Source organism: Lotus japonicus, chromosome 1, assembly GCF_012489685.1.
Source record: "Lotus japonicus ecotype B-129 chromosome 1, LjGifu_v1.2".
Classification (NCBI taxonomy): Eukaryota; Viridiplantae; Streptophyta; class Magnoliopsida; order Fabales; family Fabaceae; genus Lotus; species Lotus japonicus.
Genome location: NC_080041.1, coordinates 104,222,412 through 104,244,700, shown reverse-complemented (window position 1 = coordinate 104,244,700; position 22,289 = coordinate 104,222,412). Strand labels below are relative to the sequence as shown.

At 35.4% G+C, this 22,289-nt stretch overlaps 3 protein-coding genes across 3 annotated transcripts; 1 reads left to right on the top strand and 2 right to left on the bottom strand.

The window, feature by feature from the left end:
* Positions 1 to 48: 48 nt before the first annotated feature.
* Positions 49 to 2,121, top strand: LOC130716727 (bidirectional sugar transporter SWEET6b-like). Its single transcript, XM_057566741.1, has 6 exons — positions 49 to 94; positions 311 to 347; positions 782 to 998; positions 1,458 to 1,625; positions 1,721 to 1,843; positions 1,960 to 2,121. The coding sequence occupies exons 1-6, from the start codon at positions 49 to 51 to the stop codon at positions 2,119 to 2,121; spliced, it is 753 nt and encodes a 250-aa protein (XP_057422724.1).
* An 8,415-nt stretch (positions 2,122 to 10,536) lies between these two features.
* On the bottom strand, positions 10,537 to 12,405 carry LOC130728664 (36.4 kDa proline-rich protein-like). The gene is made up of 2 exons (XM_057580194.1): positions 12,074 to 12,405; positions 10,537 to 11,641 (listed from the first exon to the last, which is right to left on the bottom strand). The coding sequence occupies exons 1-2, from the start codon at positions 12,231 to 12,233 to the stop codon at positions 10,707 to 10,709; spliced, it is 1,095 nt and encodes a 364-aa protein (XP_057436177.1). The 5' UTR covers positions 12,234 to 12,405; the 3' UTR covers positions 10,537 to 10,706.
* A 1,572-nt stretch (positions 12,406 to 13,977) lies between these two features.
* On the bottom strand, positions 13,978 to 22,140 carry LOC130728663 (AUGMIN subunit 5). Its single transcript, XM_057580193.1, has 10 exons — positions 21,440 to 22,140; positions 20,338 to 20,880; positions 19,871 to 20,012; positions 19,618 to 19,791; positions 18,382 to 18,591; positions 17,864 to 18,049; positions 16,901 to 17,060; positions 15,792 to 15,987; positions 15,478 to 15,610; positions 13,978 to 14,631 (listed from the first exon to the last, which is right to left on the bottom strand). The coding sequence occupies exons 1-10, from the start codon at positions 21,898 to 21,900 to the stop codon at positions 14,503 to 14,505; spliced, it is 2,334 nt and encodes a 777-aa protein (XP_057436176.1). The 5' UTR covers positions 21,901 to 22,140; the 3' UTR covers positions 13,978 to 14,502.
* Between the last annotated feature and the right edge of the window lie 149 nt (positions 22,141 to 22,289).

Genomic DNA, 22,289 nt, shown 5'->3' with positions numbered 1-22,289 from the left:
TTCTCTCTTTGAGTGTTTCCTGATCTCTGCAAAACAAAGTGTTCAAGAATGCCGACCCACGCCGCACTAGCACGTTCCATTGTTGGCATTATAGGTTCGTTATTTCATCTCTTTAATTTGATTCTGGCCTATGTGGTTTTGATTTTCATTGATTGTTCTAAGTTTAATTTTGCTTCCATCAAATAGAACATGATTCTTTGACTAAAAAAATAACAACATACTTTGAATTTAGTTTCAACTGTATTCGAGTCTACATTAAATTTACACCTAGCTAGCTTGTGTTCTGATTAGTGTTCACGTTTGTATGCAGGCAATGTTATATCCTTCGGCTTGTTCTTCTCACCGGCGTAAAATTTCTCTCTTCCCTCTGTTTTGTGGTTACTTTGTTTTTCTTATTGACTTGATTAGTATTTTGTAAAATAATTTTTTAACTAAAACATTGGTCCTTTATTTTATTTTCATATCCTCAAATTATTACTTTTTTTCAGATTTTAAAAATTGTTTTTGAAACTTTTTTTATATACAGAAAGGTTAAAAACCAATCAAAGAAGCCCTGAGTAAATATATACTAAGGTTTTCAAAAAAAATATCAATTATTTACAGAAAGTTTCTTTTTAATCCTCATCACAGATCTACATAAGTGTGTAATTTTTGAAGACTACAAAGAAATTTAAATAGGGATTAATAAAATTAAAATTTGTAAAACTCATAGGGACAAAAATATTTTATTATGCATGAATTTCTCAAATTGAGTTATTTGAACCAATTGTTATTATTGCAGTCCAACTTTCTACAAAATCATCAAGAAGAAGGATGTGGAGGAGTTCAAGCCTGATCCTTACTTAGCTACGTTGCTAAATTGTGCGTTTTGGGTATTTTATGGAATGCCCTTTGTGCACCCAAACAGTCTTTTAGTGGTGACCATCAATGGCATTGGCCTTGTCATTGAGTCCATCTACCTCCTCATATTCTTCATCTACGCCACAAATAATGGACGGGTGCGTACGCTTAATTTCTCTTTTTAGGGTTTAGAGCAACTTTGTGGTGGTCATCTATGTTAAAAATACCGAACTATGTTTTTAAAACTAATATTTAGTAATTTTTATTTACAATATGCTCCCCATACTTAAAATTCATTTGAATAGAAGCTTTTTAACTTATGAATCCTATTTTTCTTTAATTTAAGATTAGGGCAATTTTAGTAGTTTTTATTTATAATATGCTCCTTATGCTTTAAAATTAATTTGCATTGAATTTCTTTTAGGAACCATATTCATTTAATTATATTCCAAGTCATGTGTATTAATAAGAGTATTTCTAAGATGATGAGAAACTTTATTTTGTAATGTTTGGTTTTGATTTATCCAATTATAGATTTGAAGTCCACAAACAAAGTTCTGCTTAATTGAATGTGGCTATTCCTTTTCTAATAATCACTGTCTCTTCCCAAATTTCAGAAAAAAGTGCTAGGTTGGCTTGCTGCCGAGTTTGTATTCTTTGCTGTCATTGTTGCCATCACACTCTTAGTTCCTGGACTGCATGGCACTAAACATAGGTCGCTAATGATTGGAATTATTTGTGACATCTTCAATATTATGATGTATGCCTCTCCACTTACAATCATGGTAAGTTTTAATTTCTATCCCACAAGTGTACGTATGGTTTCATATAGTAATTGCAATTTATTCTATAACATTTTTTTTTACTCTCCTATGAACAGGCGAAGGTTATAAGAACTAAAAGTGTGAAATACATGCCATTCTGGCTCTCACTTACTAATTTCCTTAACGGCGTGTGCTGGACATCATATGCTCTCATCCACCCCTTTGACATTTATGTTCTGGTGCGGAGAAACTCTTTTAACTTGTGAATTGAATTGATTTTTTGGGACTTTATTGCCTTATAGTAGCTCTTAGTTAAATATATGTATTTTTTTTAACTGTTTGTATATTCTTGCAGATTAGCAACAGTATAGGAGCAGTCTCCGGAATTATTCAGCTCATACTATATGCTTGCTACTTTCCCAAGGGAGGAGAAAATGCTGAAAATGGTGATGATGCATCCAAGCCAACTGGTGATGATGCCAACAAGACAACTGATGAGATTCGTCCACCAGTCTGAAGACATCTCTGATATAGAATGTTTTTCTTTTATTTTATTTTAAGCATTTATTTTTTTTTCAAGATTTTATAATTTTGAATAGGATGACAACACATTTTTTTATATGTCTCGATCGTGTTTTGTTTTATGAATAGTTTCGAATTTCTCATGTCATTTTTTTTTTAAATCTCAAGTTACTAGTGTTTTTTTTACCCGCGCGTTGCACGGGGAATTTATCTATTGTATTTGATAGATCGGTTAATATTTTAAATTATAAAATATTTAAGATGCTGAGAATGTAAGAACAGTTATAATAAAGATATAGATATTTAAAGAGCACAAATTTTGAAAAACACAGAAGTTAATAAGCCTAAAGCTTTAAGTTTTGCATATGTGAGTTATAACTGAATTTTGTTTGTGAAGATGTATACTCGTGTTGCATAAAAGGTAATGTTTTTGTGTTTTAGATATATAACAATACATAAATATATAATTATTGTTTAAATTATTAAAAATACACTTAAGTTACAGAAAAATGAATTATTTTTTTAACTCGTACAAATTTTCATTTTTCATGTAACATGTTCCTCCCCGTGACATCTCGTAACTCTAATTTGTTAGCACTAATAAACTTAGGTCATAATTTTATAATATATATGTATTAATATTTTGTATTCCTCGTACTTTTCTTACTATCAAATTATTTTAGTTATATACATATATAAATATGTAATCTAAAATTTTGAAAACAATACAAAAGTTAATTATATTAAATTTTTTCTATTAAAATAATATCAATTAATTAGTTTAAAATATAATGATTGTATAAAAAAAGTATAATGGTACTTTTTATATAAAACAAAATCTCACGTAGATAGCATTATAGTAGTTTAAAATTAAAACATACAAATAACAATAGTTTTTAGATTTCAGAGCAGCCTTAGATGCAAATCATCTAACTAAATGGATTCTAATTTATCAGAGAAATAAAGAAGTTAACTGTATAGATAAATCCTTAGGGTTTTACAAAATCTCACGTTACATTTTTTTTTTGATAAGCCAAAGTATTGTATTAAAAGGGAGTACAATGGATACTCCAACCCTTAATACAAGAGGAAAAGAAAGATCAAGAGAAAGAGAAAAAAACCAGCTGAAAGCTAAGTAGAGAAGCAGGACTATTACGTCCTTTACAATAGATCCAAGGAGAACAAGCACCACTTTCCCATTTAAACACTATGCCAACATGAGGCCAACTTGAAACCAGCAGCTACCAAAAGACAAATGGGGAACCGGCAAGAAGACAAAGGTAGAGCCGTGCAAGGCTAGAGTAGATCAAAACCGAGCATAACAGGACAGCATCAAAGTCCTAATATTGCAGTGCTTATGTGACAGTAGCAGAGGCAAATAGTTGCAGTAAATTAAGAATGCAATGTGCTTAACAACCAGAATTGAACAGTACCGTTACCAGGAGACTATCAAACCGCACCACTGTCCAAGTGAAATAAGTTAGAGAGTGCCCAAACACCAAAGTGGATTAACAGTCCATTCATATAACGAGAACGTGAATTCTTTAGTCTTTGATTTAAGCCAAATCCACGATCGATATTGAATCACTTCCAGCGCTGAAGAAACATCAATATGATATCCTCTAAAAATCACTTTGTTGCGGAAATGCCAAATGAAGCCTATTGCAGCCAACCAAATGATACTCACACCTTGTCTTCTATCTCTACCGTAACACCCAGCCCGACTTTGGAGGAAGTGGAGCCTACCTTCTTCTGGCAGAACCGTTTGGATGCCCAGCCAAGCATAAATACGAACCCAAATTTTCCAGGAAATAGCACAGGTGAAGAATAGATGAGCGGTTGTTTCTTCAGCTAAAGAGCATAAAGAACAGGATACTTCTGCACCAATATTAAGTAGACCCCCTTCTCCTGAGGTTAACCTTAGATTGAATTCGATTATGGAGAAGTTTCCAAGCTAAAGAGATGGCATTTGATGGAGCTCTCACTGACCATAACTTTTGGAAAACACCATCAGCTAACTCCCCTAGAAGGCAAACGTAAGCTGATTTCACCGAGTAAATTCCTCCTTCTTCCTTTGACCAAATCCACTTGTCTGCTACGCCTTCTAAAAGTGTAACATTATCAACCTGCTGCTGTAATTCCTCCACAAGGCTTTCCTCTCTACTGAAGATATTCCTGCGCCACCTAAACTCCCACTGCCACGTTCCATTTCTCCGATGCCCCATTTCTTTAATATTAAGGTTCTGCTGGATTGATATGCTAAATAGTCTCGGATACTTCACCTTGAGAATATCAGTGCCAATCCAACTATCATTCCAGAATTCTGTTTCGTTGCCCTCCCCTATTTTCCTACACAAACCTTCATTCATCCAACTCCCATGAATATCATCAAAGCACATGTGGTGAATATCCTTCCACCAAGAGGAAGCCCAAGAAGGTACTGTATTATTGTATTTTACCTGAAGGACCTTGCACCACAAGCTGTCCCTATCCTTCAACATCCCCCACCGCCATTTTCCCAGCAAGGCCTTGTTGAAAAGCCCCCAATCCTTTAGCCCTAGCCCTCCCTCTTCCTTTGGTCGACAAATTTGACTCCAACTCACCCACGCTACTTTGTTTTCATCTTCCGCAGCACCCCAAAGGAACCTCCTTAATAATTTTTTACTGTCCTTCAAGAAGCCTAATGGAGCTTTGAAGAATGAAAGGTAGTAGAGAGGGAGTGCTGAGAGCACACTTCTAACGAGACACACCCTGCCACCGAAAGAAAGAGATCTTTGTTTCCAGCTGGAAAGACGCTTCTTAATTTTCTGTATGATAGGGTCCCAAAATTGCAACCTTCTTGGATTTCCTCCCACTAGGATTCCAAGATAAACAAAAGGCAGATTCGTAGTTCTGCAGTGAAGTAATGCTGCTAGTCTCCTCTCAAGAGAATCCTCCATAGAAATCCCAATCAAACGACTCTTAGAGAAATTAACTTTCAGACCCGACACCAACTCAAAACAGTGGAGAATGCATTTTATGAGGATAGTATTTTGAAGCGTACCATCTCCAAAGAAGAGTGTGTCATCAGCAAATTGGAGAAGAGAGATACTGAGAGATCTCTCATTTCCTAGCTTGTATGGTGTGTATTTGTCAAGTGTTATTACACGCTTTAACAGTCCATTGAGACCTTCTGCCACAATGAGGAAGAGAAAAGGGGCCATTGGATCCCCCTGTCTCAGACCTTTCTCCATCCTAAATTCCTCGGTGGGACCTCCATTGACAAGCACAGACAATGTAGAGGAGGATAAACAACCTCTAATCCAGCGAATCCACCTCGCCCCAAAATTCATTCTCCTTAGCATATAGAAAAGAAAACTCCACTTAACTGAGTCATAGGCTTTCTCGTAGTCCACTTTAAAAACCAAGGTAGGCGACCTTCTTCTTTTTGCATCATGCGCCACCTCATTTGCAATAAGAACGCTATCTAGTAAATTTCTCCCACCAAGGAAAGCTGACTGGTTATCGTCGATAATGGTAGGAAGCACCCCTTTGAGCCTTTTCGCCAAAAATTTTGAGACCACCTTGTACATGCACCCCACTAGGGATATGGGTCTAAAGTCTTTTAGCTCTTGTGGAGAATAAACTTTAGGGATAAGTGCCAGGAATGAAGCATTAGTCCCTTTAGGCCACCTTCCGTTCTCATAAAATTCATCAATCAACCGCTTGAAATCGTCCCGGAGGAGATGCCAAAAGGATTTAATACATTTGAAATTGTACCCGTCGGGGCCCGGACTTTTATCACCTTCACAATCCCACACCGCTTCCTTCACCTCTACGATGTCAAAGGGAGCTATTAGGGAATTTCGCGCAGCAAGTGATAATTGGCGGAAAGGAACACCATCTAATTTAGGAGAAGACCAGTGATCCTCGGTGAACTTTTGGGAGAAGAACCGTTGCACTTCCCTTTTAATTTCTAGCGGTTCTTCACTCCACCTACCATCTATATTGAGCCCAATCAAAGAATTATTCCTCCTTCTCCAATTTACCATGCCATGAAAGAACTTTGTATTCGCATCCCCATATTTAATCCAATTAACCCTTGCTTTTTGACAAAGCAAGGACTCATTTAGATTAGCAATACGCCAATATTCAGCACCCAGGAACTTCCTTCTTGCCAACTCCCCCTCATTTAGCTGAACATCTTCTGCCTTCTTGTCAAGAGCATTCAGTTCCAGCACAATCCCCCTCCTCTTAGAGTTTAGATCCCCGAAAACGTCTTGGTTCCACTCCCTTAGCTTTTGCTTAAGAGCCTTTAATTTCTCTTTTACAACAAAAGCCCCCCAACCTTCTGCATGTATAGAAGACCAGCTAGATTCCACGAACTTTTTAAATCTAACATCCTGAAACCAGCAATTAAGGACTTTGAAAGGAAAAGGTCCCCAATTTTGTCTAGAAGTTCGTAGCAACAGAGGACTATGATCTGAGATCTCCCTATCCAGCACCTCTTGAATACACTCTGGCCAAGAATCAAGCCATTCATTGGAGACAAGGAACCGGTCAAGACTACTCAAAGCTTGGCCATTTGGTCTAATCCAAGTAAACTTTTTGCCCACCATAGGAATATCCATCAAAATTGCAGCATCTATAAAAGCATTAAAATCGTCAGTTTCTCTTCTAAATTGTGAGGATTGTGCTGAGAGTCCTCTTCGCTCCTCACTTCTACGGACCGCATTAAAATCTCCAAGAAAGCACCATCTTGAACACTCACAAGTATTTTTCCAGGCCACCAATTCATCCCATAAATGCTTCTTCTCATCGAGGCCACAGGGTGCGTAGATGTTAGTGATAATGCAATTAATATCCATAAAGAAATCTCTAAAATTAAAAAGAAGATTTTACAATGATAGTTTTTATATCAAATAAAATCTCACGTTATATATACATAAAGAAATCTCTATAGTTAAAAATAAGATTTTAAAATGAATAATGGTTGCAATCACATTAATAGTGGCTGATTTGAAGGAGTAATGTCCTTTCACCCTCCATAAATGTACATCAAACCTTATAGGTAGTAACCTATAAGCTCTAGTCCGCGGCTAATGAAAAACTCTACCAAATTCACCTAGCAACCATCAAATCTCTGCGTGTCCATGGTAGCTCTGTGGACCCTCAGCACCGGATCAGCTCAATTTTCCTGGAATTAACATTAAATAAAAATAAGACAAATTAAGAAAAAATCAAGAAATAAACAACCTAAATCCTAATCAAATCTAAAATTTAAAAATGTACTAGTTAAAGATAGATAAAACTATCAAAATCTAGAAAATCACAATAAAAACTTATAAAATTATAAATTAAATAAAAATCCGAAAATTCAATAAAGACACCATAAAAATTGGTTAATACTCTCAAAATAAATTAAAAAGAAAATAAAAGACCCAAGATAAAATCAAGAAATAAACAACCTAAATCCTAATTAAATCTAAAATTTAAAAATGTACTAATTAAAGATAGATAAAAACTACCAAAATATAGCAAATCACAAAAAAAACTCATAAAATCATGAATTAAATAAAATTCCGAAAATTCAATAAAATACCTTAAAAGTTAATTAATAATATCAAAATAAATAAAAAATAAAATAAAAGACCCACAGATAAAATAAAGAAATGAACAACCTAAATTTTAATCAAATATAAAATTTAAAAAAGGTCCTAAATAAATATAGATAAAAACTATCAAAATCTAGCAAATCACAATAAAAAACTCATAAAATCCTGAATTAATTAAAAATCCGAAAATTCAATAAAAATACCATAAAAATTAATTAATACTCAAAAAATAAATCAAAAATAAATTAAGATAAAATCAAGAAATAAACAACCTAAATCCTAATCAAATCTAAAATTTATCAAAATAAATAAAAAATAAAATAAAAGACCCACAGATAAAATCAAGAAATAAACAACCTAAATTCTAATCAAATATAAAATTTAAAAAGGTACTAAATAAATATAGATAAAAACTATCAAAATCTAGCAAATCACAATAAAAAACTCATAAGATCATGAATTAATTAAAAATCCGAAAATTCAATAAAAATACCATAAAAATTAATTAATACTCAAAAAATAAATCAAAAATAAATTAAGATAAAATCAAGAAATAAACAACCTAAATCCTAATCAAATCTAAAATTTTAAAATGTATTTTTTTATGAGAATGACACGTGGAATTTTTTTATGAGAACGACACGTCATCAAGAATTAACGTGTGAACGACACGTCATTAAATCAACATAATAGGAGTTCTTTTTTTCTAATATATATTGATTTTTGTTTTTTTTTTGTTACAAAGTTATTTTTGTTTTGTTGTAATTTTCGTTCAAATGTTTTAACTTTAACTTGAGTAAAAATCTAGTTTCTACAAAAATATTGAAGTTTTATTCAAACAATAAACACTATGAAGTAGCAATTTTTTTTCCTTTTCCTAAAAACAGCGATGCAAAAAAAATCTGGATTAAAAGCTCGTGACCCAAACAAAGTAAAAAATTGTATGGACTAAATTAAATATTTCTCTTCTTTTAATATCAAAGTTAGATTTCTCGTGAGTACAAGCTCTGTTTTTCATGCAAAAATCTCGATCTCCACTTACTAAGGAGTGCCTTGTTATAAGAACCTCATTCCTTTATCTCTAAACCCTCCCTCCTCATTCGCCCTGCATATTTTATTCTAACTAACTCAAGCAATTTTTGACTTACCTTCTTGTCCTCCCCATAGAAAATTCTTCATGAGTCTCCTACTCTTGTTAATCTCCTATGTTGGGACTTTGAAGAAAGATTAGATAGTAAAGTGGGATAGATGTCAAGACACTATTTATTAAGAAAAATTTCCCTCCAAAATGAAATATGCTTTTGTTTCCACAGTGAAAGTTTACCCTGCAATCTTCTAATGATAAGGTCCCATTGGGATGATATTCTCAGGACTCAGATTACCCCCATTGGTAGCTCAAGATAAACAAATGGAATGGGCATGATTTGGAATGTAAAAGCACTGCAAAGCTTAAGAGATCCCTATCCACCACAGAAATGCCTGCAAGTTTGCTTTTAAAGAAGTTTACTATCAACCTTGATACCATTTCAAAGCATCTAAGGATGCATTTGTTAGACACAACATTCTGTAAAGAAGCCACTCCCATTCTCTTATATCCACGCCCAACTTGAAGCCAGAAAAATTATTTGCTGCCACTGCTTGTCTCAAAAGACCATCTAAGCCTTCCGCAACAATCAGAAACAAAAAGGGTGTCATCGAATCCCCTTACCTAATACCATTCCCTCTTACTTACCATATATTCCCCTTCCGTTTAAAGTCTTCTCCTTCCCTCCCCTAAAAATTTAAACGCACCCTCAAAGTTTAAAAGTTTTATGAAAATATTTTTATATTTATAAAAAAATCTTATATACTCCTCACTCGCTCACAAGGTTTTTGGGACATATAAGGTTTTATCCTCACGACCTCACCTGTCATCCTTTGAATTATTAATACCTAATGCATATTTGGTTGATAAATTGCTCAGTTCGACAGTTAATTTGAAGGCTGAGTTCACTTGATTTAGCTCAATATTAATCTCTTAGAGAAAAAACCAAGTCATATTCTAATAAAAACAATTAACCCCTTAGAAAATATTCATTTAATCAATTGCAATAAGTTCTTTTTTTAATCAACAAAAAATATATTAAGAAATGAAATGGGTCATCATCATCAAACGTTTATTTCTATATATTTCATGTTCTAGATGTTTAACCCTAGGTATGAGAGTGTGTCAAACAATATCTCTCATTGATTAGGGGTAGAACCAAAATAGCTTTTATATCATCACCTATAAGCTAACTTTTGAGGTAAATTTACATCTTTCAAATTTTAGTATTTATAGTGTCCCAAAGTTGCACAAGGGAGATATTTGTGGCTGAAACAGAGGTGATTGAAGAGACTAAATCTAGTTAGTTTCATTCTTTGGTTTTATCTTTTCTGTGTTCCCTCACGGATAATGTTTCATCCACACCTCTCTTTTGAGGTGGAGAGGTAGAATGGTGAGAGAGATAGGAAGAAAAGAAAAAGTAAGAGAGAGAAAATATGAGATGTGATAGATGATAAGATGAGAGAGATAGAAATAAAAAGAGGTGGAAATGAAGTGTTTAAAAAATGAGGTGTGTATATATCATTACTCTTCCCTCACTCACGAGAGGTTGGTTTTCAAAAAGTCCAAACTCTTGTGGTAATGGATCACATGCAACAACCGCAACAGCATTAAACAAGATCATCAATATTAGTTGTTATCACTAGAATTTCTCATTGGAACAGTGAACATGTGCCAGCATTGCTTATCACAATCAAAAGTGTCAATTTCAAGAACAATTCCAGGATCCAGATTGTGCAAATAATAATAATTTATAATATTAAAGCTTTCAGATGACCATATCTTTGAATTTATTGCTAATACATTAATCATGCATGTTTCAAATTTTTTCAGTCTTAGTCACCAATATCATACCCTATTATATTATTATGATTTCCATATATGGATAGCTGCTATATTTAGTTAAGGAGAAGAAGCAGGAGGTGAGCCAGGAGGAGGGAACAATGGAAGGAAAGGAAAGGGAGAAACTGGTGGTGGTGAAGGTGGAGTAAAACCTGGTACTGGTGGGAATGGAAAAAATGGTGATGGTCCTGATGGTGGAGGCTGAAGTGGGTTTGGAATGAGTGGTGGTGTTGGTGGTTGAAGTGGGTTTGGAATGAGTGGTGGTGTTGGTGGCTGAAGTGGGTTGGGAACAAGGGGAGGTGGCTGAAGTGGGTTGGGGACAATAGGTGGCTGAAGTGGGTTGGGAACAATAGGTGGCTGAAGTGGATTAGGAGGGAAGATGAAGGTTTCAGGGTGAACAACTTTTATATCTGAAGGCTCATTTTTGTCTGAAGTTTTGGTCATGTGCCCTGGGCTGGCCTGTTTTGACAGCTTTGGGGGTGACCCTGGTATTGGTATTCCTGGAAGGGGTGGCAGAGGAGGGAGTCCTGGAAGTTGTGGAAGCCCAGGCAATCCAGGAAGAGTATTGGGAGGAAGAAAAGGAACACCACCAGGTGTGTTTGGATCCTGAAGTGGAGGTGGAAATGAAGGGTCTATATTTGGAGGAAATGATTTTATCACAAAATCTGCCCCCTTTTGAACCCTTGGTTTTTGGTTACAAAGTGTTGGCTGTTTAAGTGGCTTGAATGAGAAAAACCCTGCTGAGAATATGTGTAGTCCTTGCTTTCTGGACTTGAGGTGAAGTGAAGAAGAAGTAGCTGCTGAGGCCACAGCACAATAAGGCTCACTGCTACTTATCAATTTCACACTGCACCTCTTGATTCTCTTTACATGTTTGCTCACTGAGAATGGAAGGTGCACTCTGAATTTCCCATGCTCATCTGTCTTCACTTCTTTCTTGAAGCTTGAATTTGAACTACCATCTCCATCTTTGCATTCCACAGCAACTGATGCACCTGCACACAAGAATATAGGACAACAGAATATCAGATTCTCTTCCATCAGAATTAATTCTAAATCCATAAACTAATCATAGAAGTTTCTCCTCATAATTTAATTCTGGATATAGAATCAATTGTTAAAAAAATTCCAAAGATGTACTATGCTAATTAGAGATATAAAATTGAACCCTTTATAGCATGTTTGGATCAGCTCGGAATCAATTTTGACACTAAAAATTACTCACAGAAACTGAAACTGTCAACTGATTTATAGCATATTTGCATTAGCTCGGAAACAATTCTAACACTCAAACTGAAACTACTCAGTAAAATTTTCTTGTCAGAATTGATTCCGACTCTAGAATCAATTGTAGAAAGATTTTCAAACATGAAATAAGCTAAATGGAGACATAAAATTGAACCGATACACAAGGCAAGGATTTGAACCTGAAATGAAATGGCTGCCCATGGAGAAATCCTGTTGAAAACACGTGTCACAGTAGACAGTGCCAACCACAACAGCAGAGGGAGGCTTCTTGTCATGGATAGCCTCAGTAGGATTACCAAATGTGAGACTGAGAAACAGTACTACAAGGAACCAAGACATTCTAAGGCTTGTTCTCTCAGAAACTGAGAAAGTGCTAATTGGTGATTGTGTTGTGCTTTCAACAACAAAGAGGGTCTATTAATAATATCTTGTACACTATCTCAAGTTTGCTCTTATCCCTCTTTTTATCTTTTCTTCTGTTCCTCTTGCTTTCTTTGATAAAGATATTACAAAACATTAAATTTTTATAGCCTTGGCCATAACAAGGCTATTTATGCCTATCATGGGAAAACCAGTCAACTGTAAACTAAAATGAAGTAATTGTAGGCTTGCTTTTCCCATCACCAAACAGATAGGAAAGAAGGTAATTTCTAGAGTGGAAAGTTAGATAAAGTGAAGCATCTAGTAACTGTGTTTAATTTAATGGAATTTTGTTCCTTTGTTGGTATGAAAATGCCAATAGATATTGGTTGGGACCCTTTGGTTCACGAGAAAAAAGTTCAGCCACATAATCTCTGAGCAATGCATACAAGACATAAACAATGACCAAATGCATAAGAAGCATGTCCCTTATGGATTCACATTGAGAGCTAGGCTAGCACATAATATGTTAGGACTTAGGAGTAGTGTAAATCCGTTTGGAAAATTGTCATAATTTTTCTCAACAGATGTATTTTTTGAGATTCAAACTTGTGTCATCACCATTACAGAATGTAGTAACACAATGCTGCATTTTTAATTTGTAATTAAAATTTGCATTTCTTACATATCAATTGATATTGCTGTGAATATTAATTGATATTCTTAATGTCATATTTCATTTTCCTGTAAGCTTCTTTGTGCTATGAGATTCTTTTTCCGCTTAATTAGCTCCATTGATCTTCATCAATCCTATAAACTGAGACTGACAATTCTGCTACCGCTACTTATTCTGTAACATTTTTTTAAGTATCATTTCATGTTTATCTAAGACGTGTATTCTGAATTTCATAGCAGCAACGTGTGAGTGTCCTGTGATGTGAGGTTGCTGTTATTTATAATAAATAAACCAGATGTAGTAGTGAAGAAAAATACTTCGTAGTTTTATACTCCCTCCGTCCCCTATTATAAGTCACTTTTTTTTTGAGTTTTTCTTGTTTCATAATATAAGTCACTTTACATTATATATGGAGCATTAATTATATTTTTCCATGTTTACCCTCATATTTAATACTCCACATTCAAAGAATTTTTATGTTCCCAAAATTTTGCTTGATTTCCAAGACCCTTATAGTTTAAAGGTAGTGGAATGTTAATATGGAGAGAGAATTTCATATAAGGGTGATTTTGGAAAGTGTCTTTAAAAAACTACAAATTTATTGCTCTTAACAATTTTTATTAATCCTAGAGAATTAGGTAAAAATGACTTATAATAGGGGACGGAAGGGGGTAAGTAATTTTATTCAATAATGATATATATACACCTTATTTTTTAAACACTTCATTTTTATCTCTTTTTATTTCTATCTCTCTCCTGTTATCATCTATTACATCTCATACTTTCTCTCATTTACTTTTTCTTTTTTTCCTATCTCTCTTCTCATTCCACCCCTCTTCACCTCTAAAAGAGGTGCGAAATGAACATTATTCAATTTTATTTGATCTTCGATATTATCTAAGTAAAAAAAGATATTAGAAGAAATGGGCATCAAAGTTAATACATAAGTTAATACATCAACGTTCACAAAAGAAACAGCTGCTAAGGGAACTTTCTCCACTAAAATTGAATCGGCATAGGTACCTAGCTAAAAAATCTGCAACAGAATTGCCATCAAGTCATTACTACAACTAGCTTTGTGGGTTAAAAGTTAAAACAAAAATGAGTCACGCAACACTGGCATCACCTCACCAAATTTTGAGTCTTTTTTGTTTTGTTTCTGAATAGCTCTAAACGTGTACACCAGTTCAAAACAAGGTGCAGTGAATGAAGCTGAAAATGGCTCCAGCTTCAGTTAGCTGCCAGATATTAAATCAAATTACAAAGCTCTACAATCAGAATATTCAATACCACTCATCACTTAGAATTCAAAAGAACAACCCAACCCACTACCTAAAATCTAACATGACATATAATACATATACTTCTGTAAAAAAATCAACAAGTTAGGACAGGTTTCTTTCTTGTTCTTAAGGTCTTCGACTCTTCATCTATCACTGCTTGAAGTACCTGCTGCACAGCATTTCTGAGGCTGCAGATTATAACGCCTTCAATGTTGACAGCGAAAATGTGAAACGTATAGATAAATGACTTCAGAAATTTTCATTCACTGCAGGTGCTCTATAAATCTATTCACAATAGCTCCTTATCATAAAATGCAAGAAGCTGCTTCACATGATTATGCCAGGCAGCTACATTTTGCCCATCCACTTTTACCCAGTCAACAACTGTGGCTGCAGGTTGCTCCCACCACTCATCAAGCTGCAAAAGAGGTTACAATATAAGAATAAAATCGAAATGTTATTAGTTATAAAGGAACATGAAATAATCCTCCTACAGATTACTTATCAAATCAAATTATTATACAAATCCAACATAGAGCATATGTTGCATCTAAGCTAAACAGATACACAGGCATATTACATAGTAAAAGTGGGGTAAAACTTACATACAGTTGCATACCTACTGTTACTACTGTTATCCAATTAAAATTTAAAATCTCACTGCCACCATTCTTTCACCTGTAACATTGTTTACGTATTCCACTCTCGCTAACCACCACACTCCACACCCTGGTATCACCTCCATGTCCAAAGTCAAATTTAGATCACCTCCACGTACCCACCATGGAGACCACAACCATGACGAGACAGCCACCGCCCGTATTCCTTTGCTCCTCTGAATTGCTCCACCGTGACCCCTCACAAAATTCTGAACTCGTCAACTCCACACCTGAGGTGATAACATCAACGTTGGAGACCCACAGCAGTGAGAAGCGTCTTCTGGCCGATGAGTGGCATGAAGCAAGGTCGCGCGGGGCATCGGACTTGTAGGTTAAGGTGGGTCGTGCAGCGGTGCAAACAGTAAAGGGGAAAAATGCTAAAACCCAATTTTGTTAACGATGATGACTTGTAAAAGTAGTAGTACGTGTTCTATTTTGGTTGGATAACAGTACGTATGCAACTGCATGTAAGTTTTACCCTAAAATTTCAAGAGGGAGTTTCATTCGACAATTTGTATGAAAAACTCATTCAAATTTTGAGCCTTTTTCAGGGATATCATTCCAACTCTAATAGAAATTATAAGTTTGTAACAGAAGTAACTCACCAGTCCCCTAACATATTTGCAATCTTCAAAGCTCTGCTGAGCATTCGAAACAGAAGCCTTGAGCTCAGGCAACCATTTCTCCATGACAGCTTTCTCTTGTTCTGCAGCCAAATTTAAAGAAAAATTTGTTGTCCTGCATCATTATATAAAATGTCAGAAGAGAATAAAAAGCTTTCAACAAATTCTTAAGGAATGAATCTTTAAAAGATGGAAAGATAAAGTAACTACATCTTTCTCTCGCTGGTTAATAAACTTGAATTTACTAAACATTAACCATGATGCATGTTGGATTCTTGGGTTAGATACATATTTACCTTTCATATTCCTGCTGAACACAGTAGGCATGATTCAACAAGGCATTACCACTTTGAACAAGATCTCGTCTAATATGGACAAGATTAATAGCCTTTAATAAATCTTCCAACACACTAGCTTCAGATCCACGGAGTTTCAAACAGAACTCCAGGGACTCCAGTACCGATGCTAGACCAGCATCTGAACCCTCCAGGCCTGCCCATTCAATCAAAATTATAATTTAGTGCAACAATAAAGTACTCTTATACTAAGTTACGCTAATATGTGTTGTTTTGTTGTTGTACCAAAGTATCCCCACAGCCGATTAATTCCCTCGAGGCTCTGAGATCACATTAAGTTGGTAGGCCTCTCTCAACAAATCCGTGTCCATACACACCGCTCAGGGATCGAACCCTCAACTAATACGTGTTTAAAGTAATACGATTTTATTATTTGCCTATGTTAAACTGTTCACCATCCATCAACAAAAAAGCATGGCAGCATTGAGTAATTAAGGATTTGATACATAATATCAGTTCATACAACTCTTCATGCTAAGTGGATCAAAATCAAATATTTTTATCATAAGCATGTAAACTATTACAACCTATTACATATAAGATTTTAAGCCATGACAGGAACAACAATTGGTTAAAGTGAACCAGAGGAACACACAGTGTCAGTAACAAGACTTCAATATCTGCCAAATCAAAAAGTTAACAAGTTACACATTCATGCACATAACTCTACATAGAAAATAAGTAATGGCATGCTTACAAGTATAGTATCAAGACAAGACAATGCAATATAGTAGCAGAAAAGAGGACATAGGCACAGTGAGGTAGGTATCTTAAATTTTAGATAAAACATAAAAATTATACTTAGATCTATGAAGTCAAATTAAAATACATTATTTTTCATTTAAAAATTGCCATTGCCATGGCTAACATATTCCAGTGTTTGGGTAGGCGTTAGACAAGTTCCAGACAATTAAATTTCAGCCAAAATGGCGGAAAAAGGTACAGGACCGACCATCCTATGGAGTATAGACGCCTCCATATCGGATGTCTGATATGGGTACACCAGGAAAGAGCCAATCAGCACATAAAAAAAGAGATAATATACGCACCAGAAGGATACTGAAGTGCAGCTGAAACACGACATATTGATGGAATTGCTGATGGGTCCCGAGCACCAGCTCTCGCTGTTAAAATAGCAGCATTTAGTTCTGCATTGGCAACTGCTTCTTGTCCAGGTAATCCACTAGTACCTATGGCCTCAAGCAATGCCTGAACCAGATTTGATGATAAAATTAAGCACATTTCAATGAATAAGATAGATGATTAAAATAAGTAAATGTCTCTAAAACCATTAAAAACTACAAGTTCACCTTTTTAAAAGTGTTTTAAGGTTACTAACATATCTATGTTATACTACTAAATTTGCAATATCACATTAACCCTATCAACTAATCTAACAATAGCAATTACTCAAATCTAAGTTCACCTTTTACTTTGTTTGTTGCAGCAGTTTCTAACAATTCACTATAAATGTTTAGAAAAAAAAAAGCAAGGAGGGTGAAATTTTGTGGCAGTCTTAAAGGCGAAAATTCATTATTCAGCTCTAAGGTGAATTTGGTTGGAGAGAAACGAGTGTATATTTCAGGGAGTCTTTATCCCCAAACTTGTTAAGGGATAGGACTACATCTATAACTTCTCACTCAATTAAAGCAAGTTGTCATTTCTGATATGCAGAGAGATTAAAGCAGCCTCGCTGATTGCAGGTATTCTTGATTTTTTCATCAATTCACATCCCTTATCTTGAATTTTCTGATTTGGAGGTTAACACACACCTCTCCCCATCTAATTGTCTTCTATCCAACCCCAAAAAAACTGGATTGAATAAGTTTATTGTAAACAGTAAACACTAAAAACACCAATCTGAGTCAAATTTAAATAAACTCAGAAACTTCGACTACCAAATAGCAGAAATGGAAGATCCAAAAGTACACCATGTTTCTATTCTACCACATGTTATAATAAATAAACAAACAAACAAGTGAACGTAAATTGTCTGTCAAACGACTATAAACCTGGGATGAAGAGGGAAGCATATAGAGGCTATTATCGGGACACCGATAAAAGGTAGACACTTCTTTCTCAATAAGATCTTTCGCACTATTTGAAGCCTCAACAACTACAGTACATGCTGGAATTATAGTGCTTGAAGCATACTCCCTAGCAGTTAATGGTTGCTGACTCCAAAATGTAGCAGCATCCTGCAATGCGGGGAAAAAAGCAAAATCAAAGAACTTTAGAAAATGGAAGAAAAAATATAAGAACAACGTTGTATTGGAACCAGTTGTGCAACTTATGGGAAATGAGTATCATTAAGGCCTAATAGGAACAATATTCTAATTCTAAATTTCCCACAAATATCAGTTCACAAAATGCATCAATGTGCCCACACAGACAAATCTATTAATGGTTAAGGCAAGTTAGAAACCAGCAATGATCCTTCAATTCAAACAGGGTATCACCATTACCAGGGATAAGCTGTAAATATATATATTCCAAAAGTACAGGATATACTGAAACAATGGAACCTTACCATATTTGCTTTAAGGAGTGCCGTGTATATGGTCTCAAGTTCTGATCTACGACCATCAAACTCTTCAATCTTTTTCCATTTTTTCTTCAGAGAATCTTCAGCTTCTTTCCTCTCAGCACACAATTTATTCAAGCGTTGAATTTCAGACATCAAGGTATTTAGGCTTGCCTTTAAACCAGCAACTTCTCTTTCCTTCGCCCAAACATCTAGCTGAACCCATGCAAGAAGTATAAAGAATAGGCAGATGCATAAGTGGCTAAATTTCCACATTAAATGTCGATGTGAAAATTACTTCTGACTTGGATAGAACTGAAAGGGGCAGAAAAGTTCTATACTTTCTTTCCAACCTTTAGCAGCTCAAGTTTAATTCCCAAAAAGTTGGAAAATATAAAAAGGTGAACCTAAATAGTTTAATTTAATTGAACTTATTTATTTCTCAAAGATTCATCAAAGATAGAAGATAAATTATTTGTTTCTCCTAAATGTTGATATAAAAAATATTTTTCATAATTAAACATGTCCTTACACAAGAGTTGACAATCCCCTGGTTTTCTGAATTCGATTTTACTGGGATCACAAATTTCAGAATCTTCCCCCATGAATTACTTAAAATGAAAAAAAATATGTTACTTTTAACAACACGAAATTAATAAACCAGTCTTGCAGACTACTTCAAGATAATTAGATGTCCAGAGATGAACCAGCGATAAGATTTCTTGGAAACAATTTTTGTACTTCCATCTCTTTATTTTCTCTCGTAAAATTTCTTCATTTACAAGAAAAATGTTATTTAAACAAATCAGTTACATATAAACACAAACATGTCAAGCATTAAAAGGTAGACAAAACAATATACATCACATATTATATGCATGAGTTCTTTATCAAAATTTTAACCGGAATGAAATAACAATCTGAAAAACATACCAAGTACTTAATTGTAACACCCAAAATCAGAAAGAAAATTAGCATTTATTCAAGCACTAATTCTTCCTAGCATAAGCTAAGCTACAAAATACAATATTCATCAGTGCTTCAGGCTCAACATATTGCTAAATCACCAGTTAATGAGTGCTTCTTCTTACCAACATAAATGTTGATAATCTAACTATTAGTTATTTATCGGAAGAGAGCATGCAAATGACATTATCATGCATTAAAGTGGCAATAGATTCAAAACAAAAAAATATAACGTAAAAAGAACCTAATGCAACGTAAGTTTTGAATGAAAAATACCTCTAGTTGTCTAAGACTTCCAACATTCTGGGATGTGCTACCAATACCAATTGGGCGCGATGAAACATCAGTTCCTACTTGCAGACGTTTGATAAGCTTTTCACTCAAATCCCTTGCTTCTGCAGCCTTGTTTAGTGCATCTTCCGTAGCCAAAAACTGCTGAACGTGAGCTTTCTGTGAACAGAGATACAGCACCAATTCAATAATTTCAATTATGACCATAAAATTGTGCAATTTAAGGATGAATAGAGACCTGTCTTTCAAGAAGCTGATTTTGACTTCCTCCAGGAGGCACATCAACCCCGAGTTTTCCATTTCCATAAAGTTGATACTGTAGAGGAGAGCTCCCGTCAGAAGAAGAAACATCCATAACTATGTTATTTTCATATTTGTACCTGATTGAAATATGCAAGTTCAAATCATAACAGTAGCATAAGTAATATCCTTGCTAATAAAACAAAATTAACAGAACATTCATAAAATGCATAGGACTACATAAGCACTATTTTTTTCTAGTTGGGAGGGCAACTAAATCATTTTATGCATCTTAGGTATGCTTTGCAAGTTTAGCCTTTCTGACTGAATTTTTTTAGTAACAACGATAAATGATTTCTACAAAAGGATCAACAGTTTAAAAAAAAATAAAAAAATCAGAGACACTAACAAGTAACAAGAGAATCAACAGAACAATAAATGCAAAAGTGCTCTATATTCTGATACCTCAAGGTCTCTGCATCAGCTCTAACATCAATTTTCTCTATTTCTCTGGAAATTAGACTTTTCAGGCGAGAAGTGTATGCAGTAATTGCCTGTAGCAATTGGGGAGGACTCTTTAGGCAATTTACAAGAACAGTTCTAACCTCATCAGGAATTTGCCCATCAAAATCAAACCCCAACTTCGCTGCTTCTGCCTGAGGATTTGAATGAATGCCACTTCCCTCATAAGCAGGAAAAGAACTGCGTATTTTATCAACCATGTAAGCTACAAGAGATTCACAAGCCTTTCTAATATTCTTGTCCCTTGTGGTTTCAATGAGAATGACATCATCTGCAGATTTACTGCTTTTAACAGTAGAATAAACAGCTTCCTGCTCACTTTTGGCACTAAAACTATTCACCATTTCAACGGAAGAATCCACACCCGATCTTTGAGCATCCCTCGCTTGATTTGTATAGTAACAGAGCCGCTTATGATATTCAGCAAATATTTTTGCAGCTTCATCACACTGTCGATCATAAGCCTCCAACACCACTTGTTTATGCCTGCAGAATGAGTAAAGAACGCATACACTGTTATTGTCTCAACCACTCAATGCCAGAATCATCATAAGCTCATCTTTTTTCCCTCTCCAAACATATTATAGGTATAGAGAAAAAATCACATATATTCTTTCCCCTCAGCAAATGATATTAATCTCAAAAGCACATTACACTAACAAGCCAACAACACAACTCCTACATTAACACTCAAGATGATATCAAACTTTGGCAACATAAAAATAAATTAGATTCTGCTTCCTACAACCAAATCCAGTCCCTCTTCAAAGTTGGAAAGTTCCAATTCCAACTTAGAAAATTCATCTTCTTTCATTCATCTTCTAAGACCCAAATAAGAACTAGGAAAGTTTCACTTCAACCAAGTGCTAGTGAAGTGTAAATACTAAATATAAACACTAGACAACTATATTGAAATCAATTCTAATCTTTCTACACTTCTCTCTAATTTCATCATGAATGCATTTTACTATGAACCCAAATCCAATGAAAATCACCAAATGACACAACATTTTCGATTAGGGCAATCTAATTCAGGAAGCAAAACCTGTAATTGGCTCGTTCATCAAGCATCCTCTTCCTCTCAGCCTCCTCTCTCGAAACCTCAAGCATCCTCGCCCTCAAATCCTTCCGCTGCCTCCTCACGGCGTTCCTCAACCTCTCGACCTCCTTCGCCGCCAAATCCCTCTCCTGCACCGCGGCCTCCCTCGTCTCCGAGCCCTCCCCGGCCATCACCTTCTCCTTCTTCCTCCCCCCGTCGCCGTGGACAGTAATATTCCGGCGGATGTTCCGCACCGTCTTCTCGGACTTGGCGCGCGTGACGAGAAAGTTCCAGACCGGGATCATGTTCCCCCGGCAAATCTTCCGGATCGACTCCACCGACGGCGTGTGCGACTTGCCGGCGGCGGCGTGCTGAGGGAGCGGCCGGTAACCCATCTCCTTCTTCAGCCATTCCACAATGGCCTCCGGCGACGCCTGCGACGATGATGAAGATGACGCGCTCTGCATTCGGGAAATCGCAGGGTTGCTATCGCGATGGCATTGCCCGAGTCCCCTCCGCTCCAACTCAGTGAGTGACTCGGCCGAGTCAGTTGCAGTTGGATCTGAGAAGAGAAACTTGGTTGGTGAAGTCAACAAACAAACCTCTGTTAGTGACAGTCTCACACTTGAGAAATTGGAAGATTCTGGTTTGGGATTGTGCTAACTAATTGAGAAGGTAGAAGGAGCAAGAGGGAAAATTTTATTGTTTTTTTCATGTTTGAAGTTTGGGAATTTCAAATTCTTTTTGACAAAATGGCATCTTTATTTTTATTTCATTATATTTTTTGAATAATTAATTTCATCTAGTCTAGTACTATTTAAGAAATGAACAATGTTCCGAGAAACCCAACATGCGG

Excerpts from the sequence above, each read along its gene's own strand:
- LOC130728663 (XM_057580193.1), bottom strand. The coding sequence starts at position 21,900 with ATGCAGAGCGCGTCATCTTCATCATCGTCGCAGGCGTCGCCGGAGGCC. Across the intron at positions 18,592-19,617 it reads GAAGTCTTAGACAACTAGAG|CTAGATGTTTGGGCGAAGGA; the intron begins GTATTTTTCATT and ends GCATGGGTTCAG. Across the intron at positions 18,050-18,381 it reads CACTCCTTAAAGCAAATATG|GATGCTGCTACATTTTGGAG; the intron begins GTAAGGTTCCAT and ends CCCGCATTGCAG.
- LOC130728664 (XM_057580194.1), bottom strand. The coding sequence starts at position 12,233 with ATGTCTTGGTTCCTTGTAGTACTGTTTCTCAGTCTCACATTTGGTAAT. Across the intron at positions 11,642-12,073 it reads GGGCAGCCATTTCATTTCAG|GTGCATCAGTTGCTGTGGAA; the intron begins GTTCAAATCCTT and ends TCTTGTGTGCAG.
- LOC130716727 (XM_057566741.1), top strand. The coding sequence starts at position 49 with ATGCCGACCCACGCCGCACTAGCACGTTCCATTGTTGGCATTATAG. Across the intron at positions 348-781 it reads GGCTTGTTCTTCTCACCGGC|TCCAACTTTCTACAAAATCA; the intron begins GTAAAATTTCTC and ends TTATTATTGCAG. Across the intron at positions 999-1,457 it reads ACGCCACAAATAATGGACGG|AAAAAAGTGCTAGGTTGGCT; the intron begins GTGCGTACGCTT and ends CCCAAATTTCAG.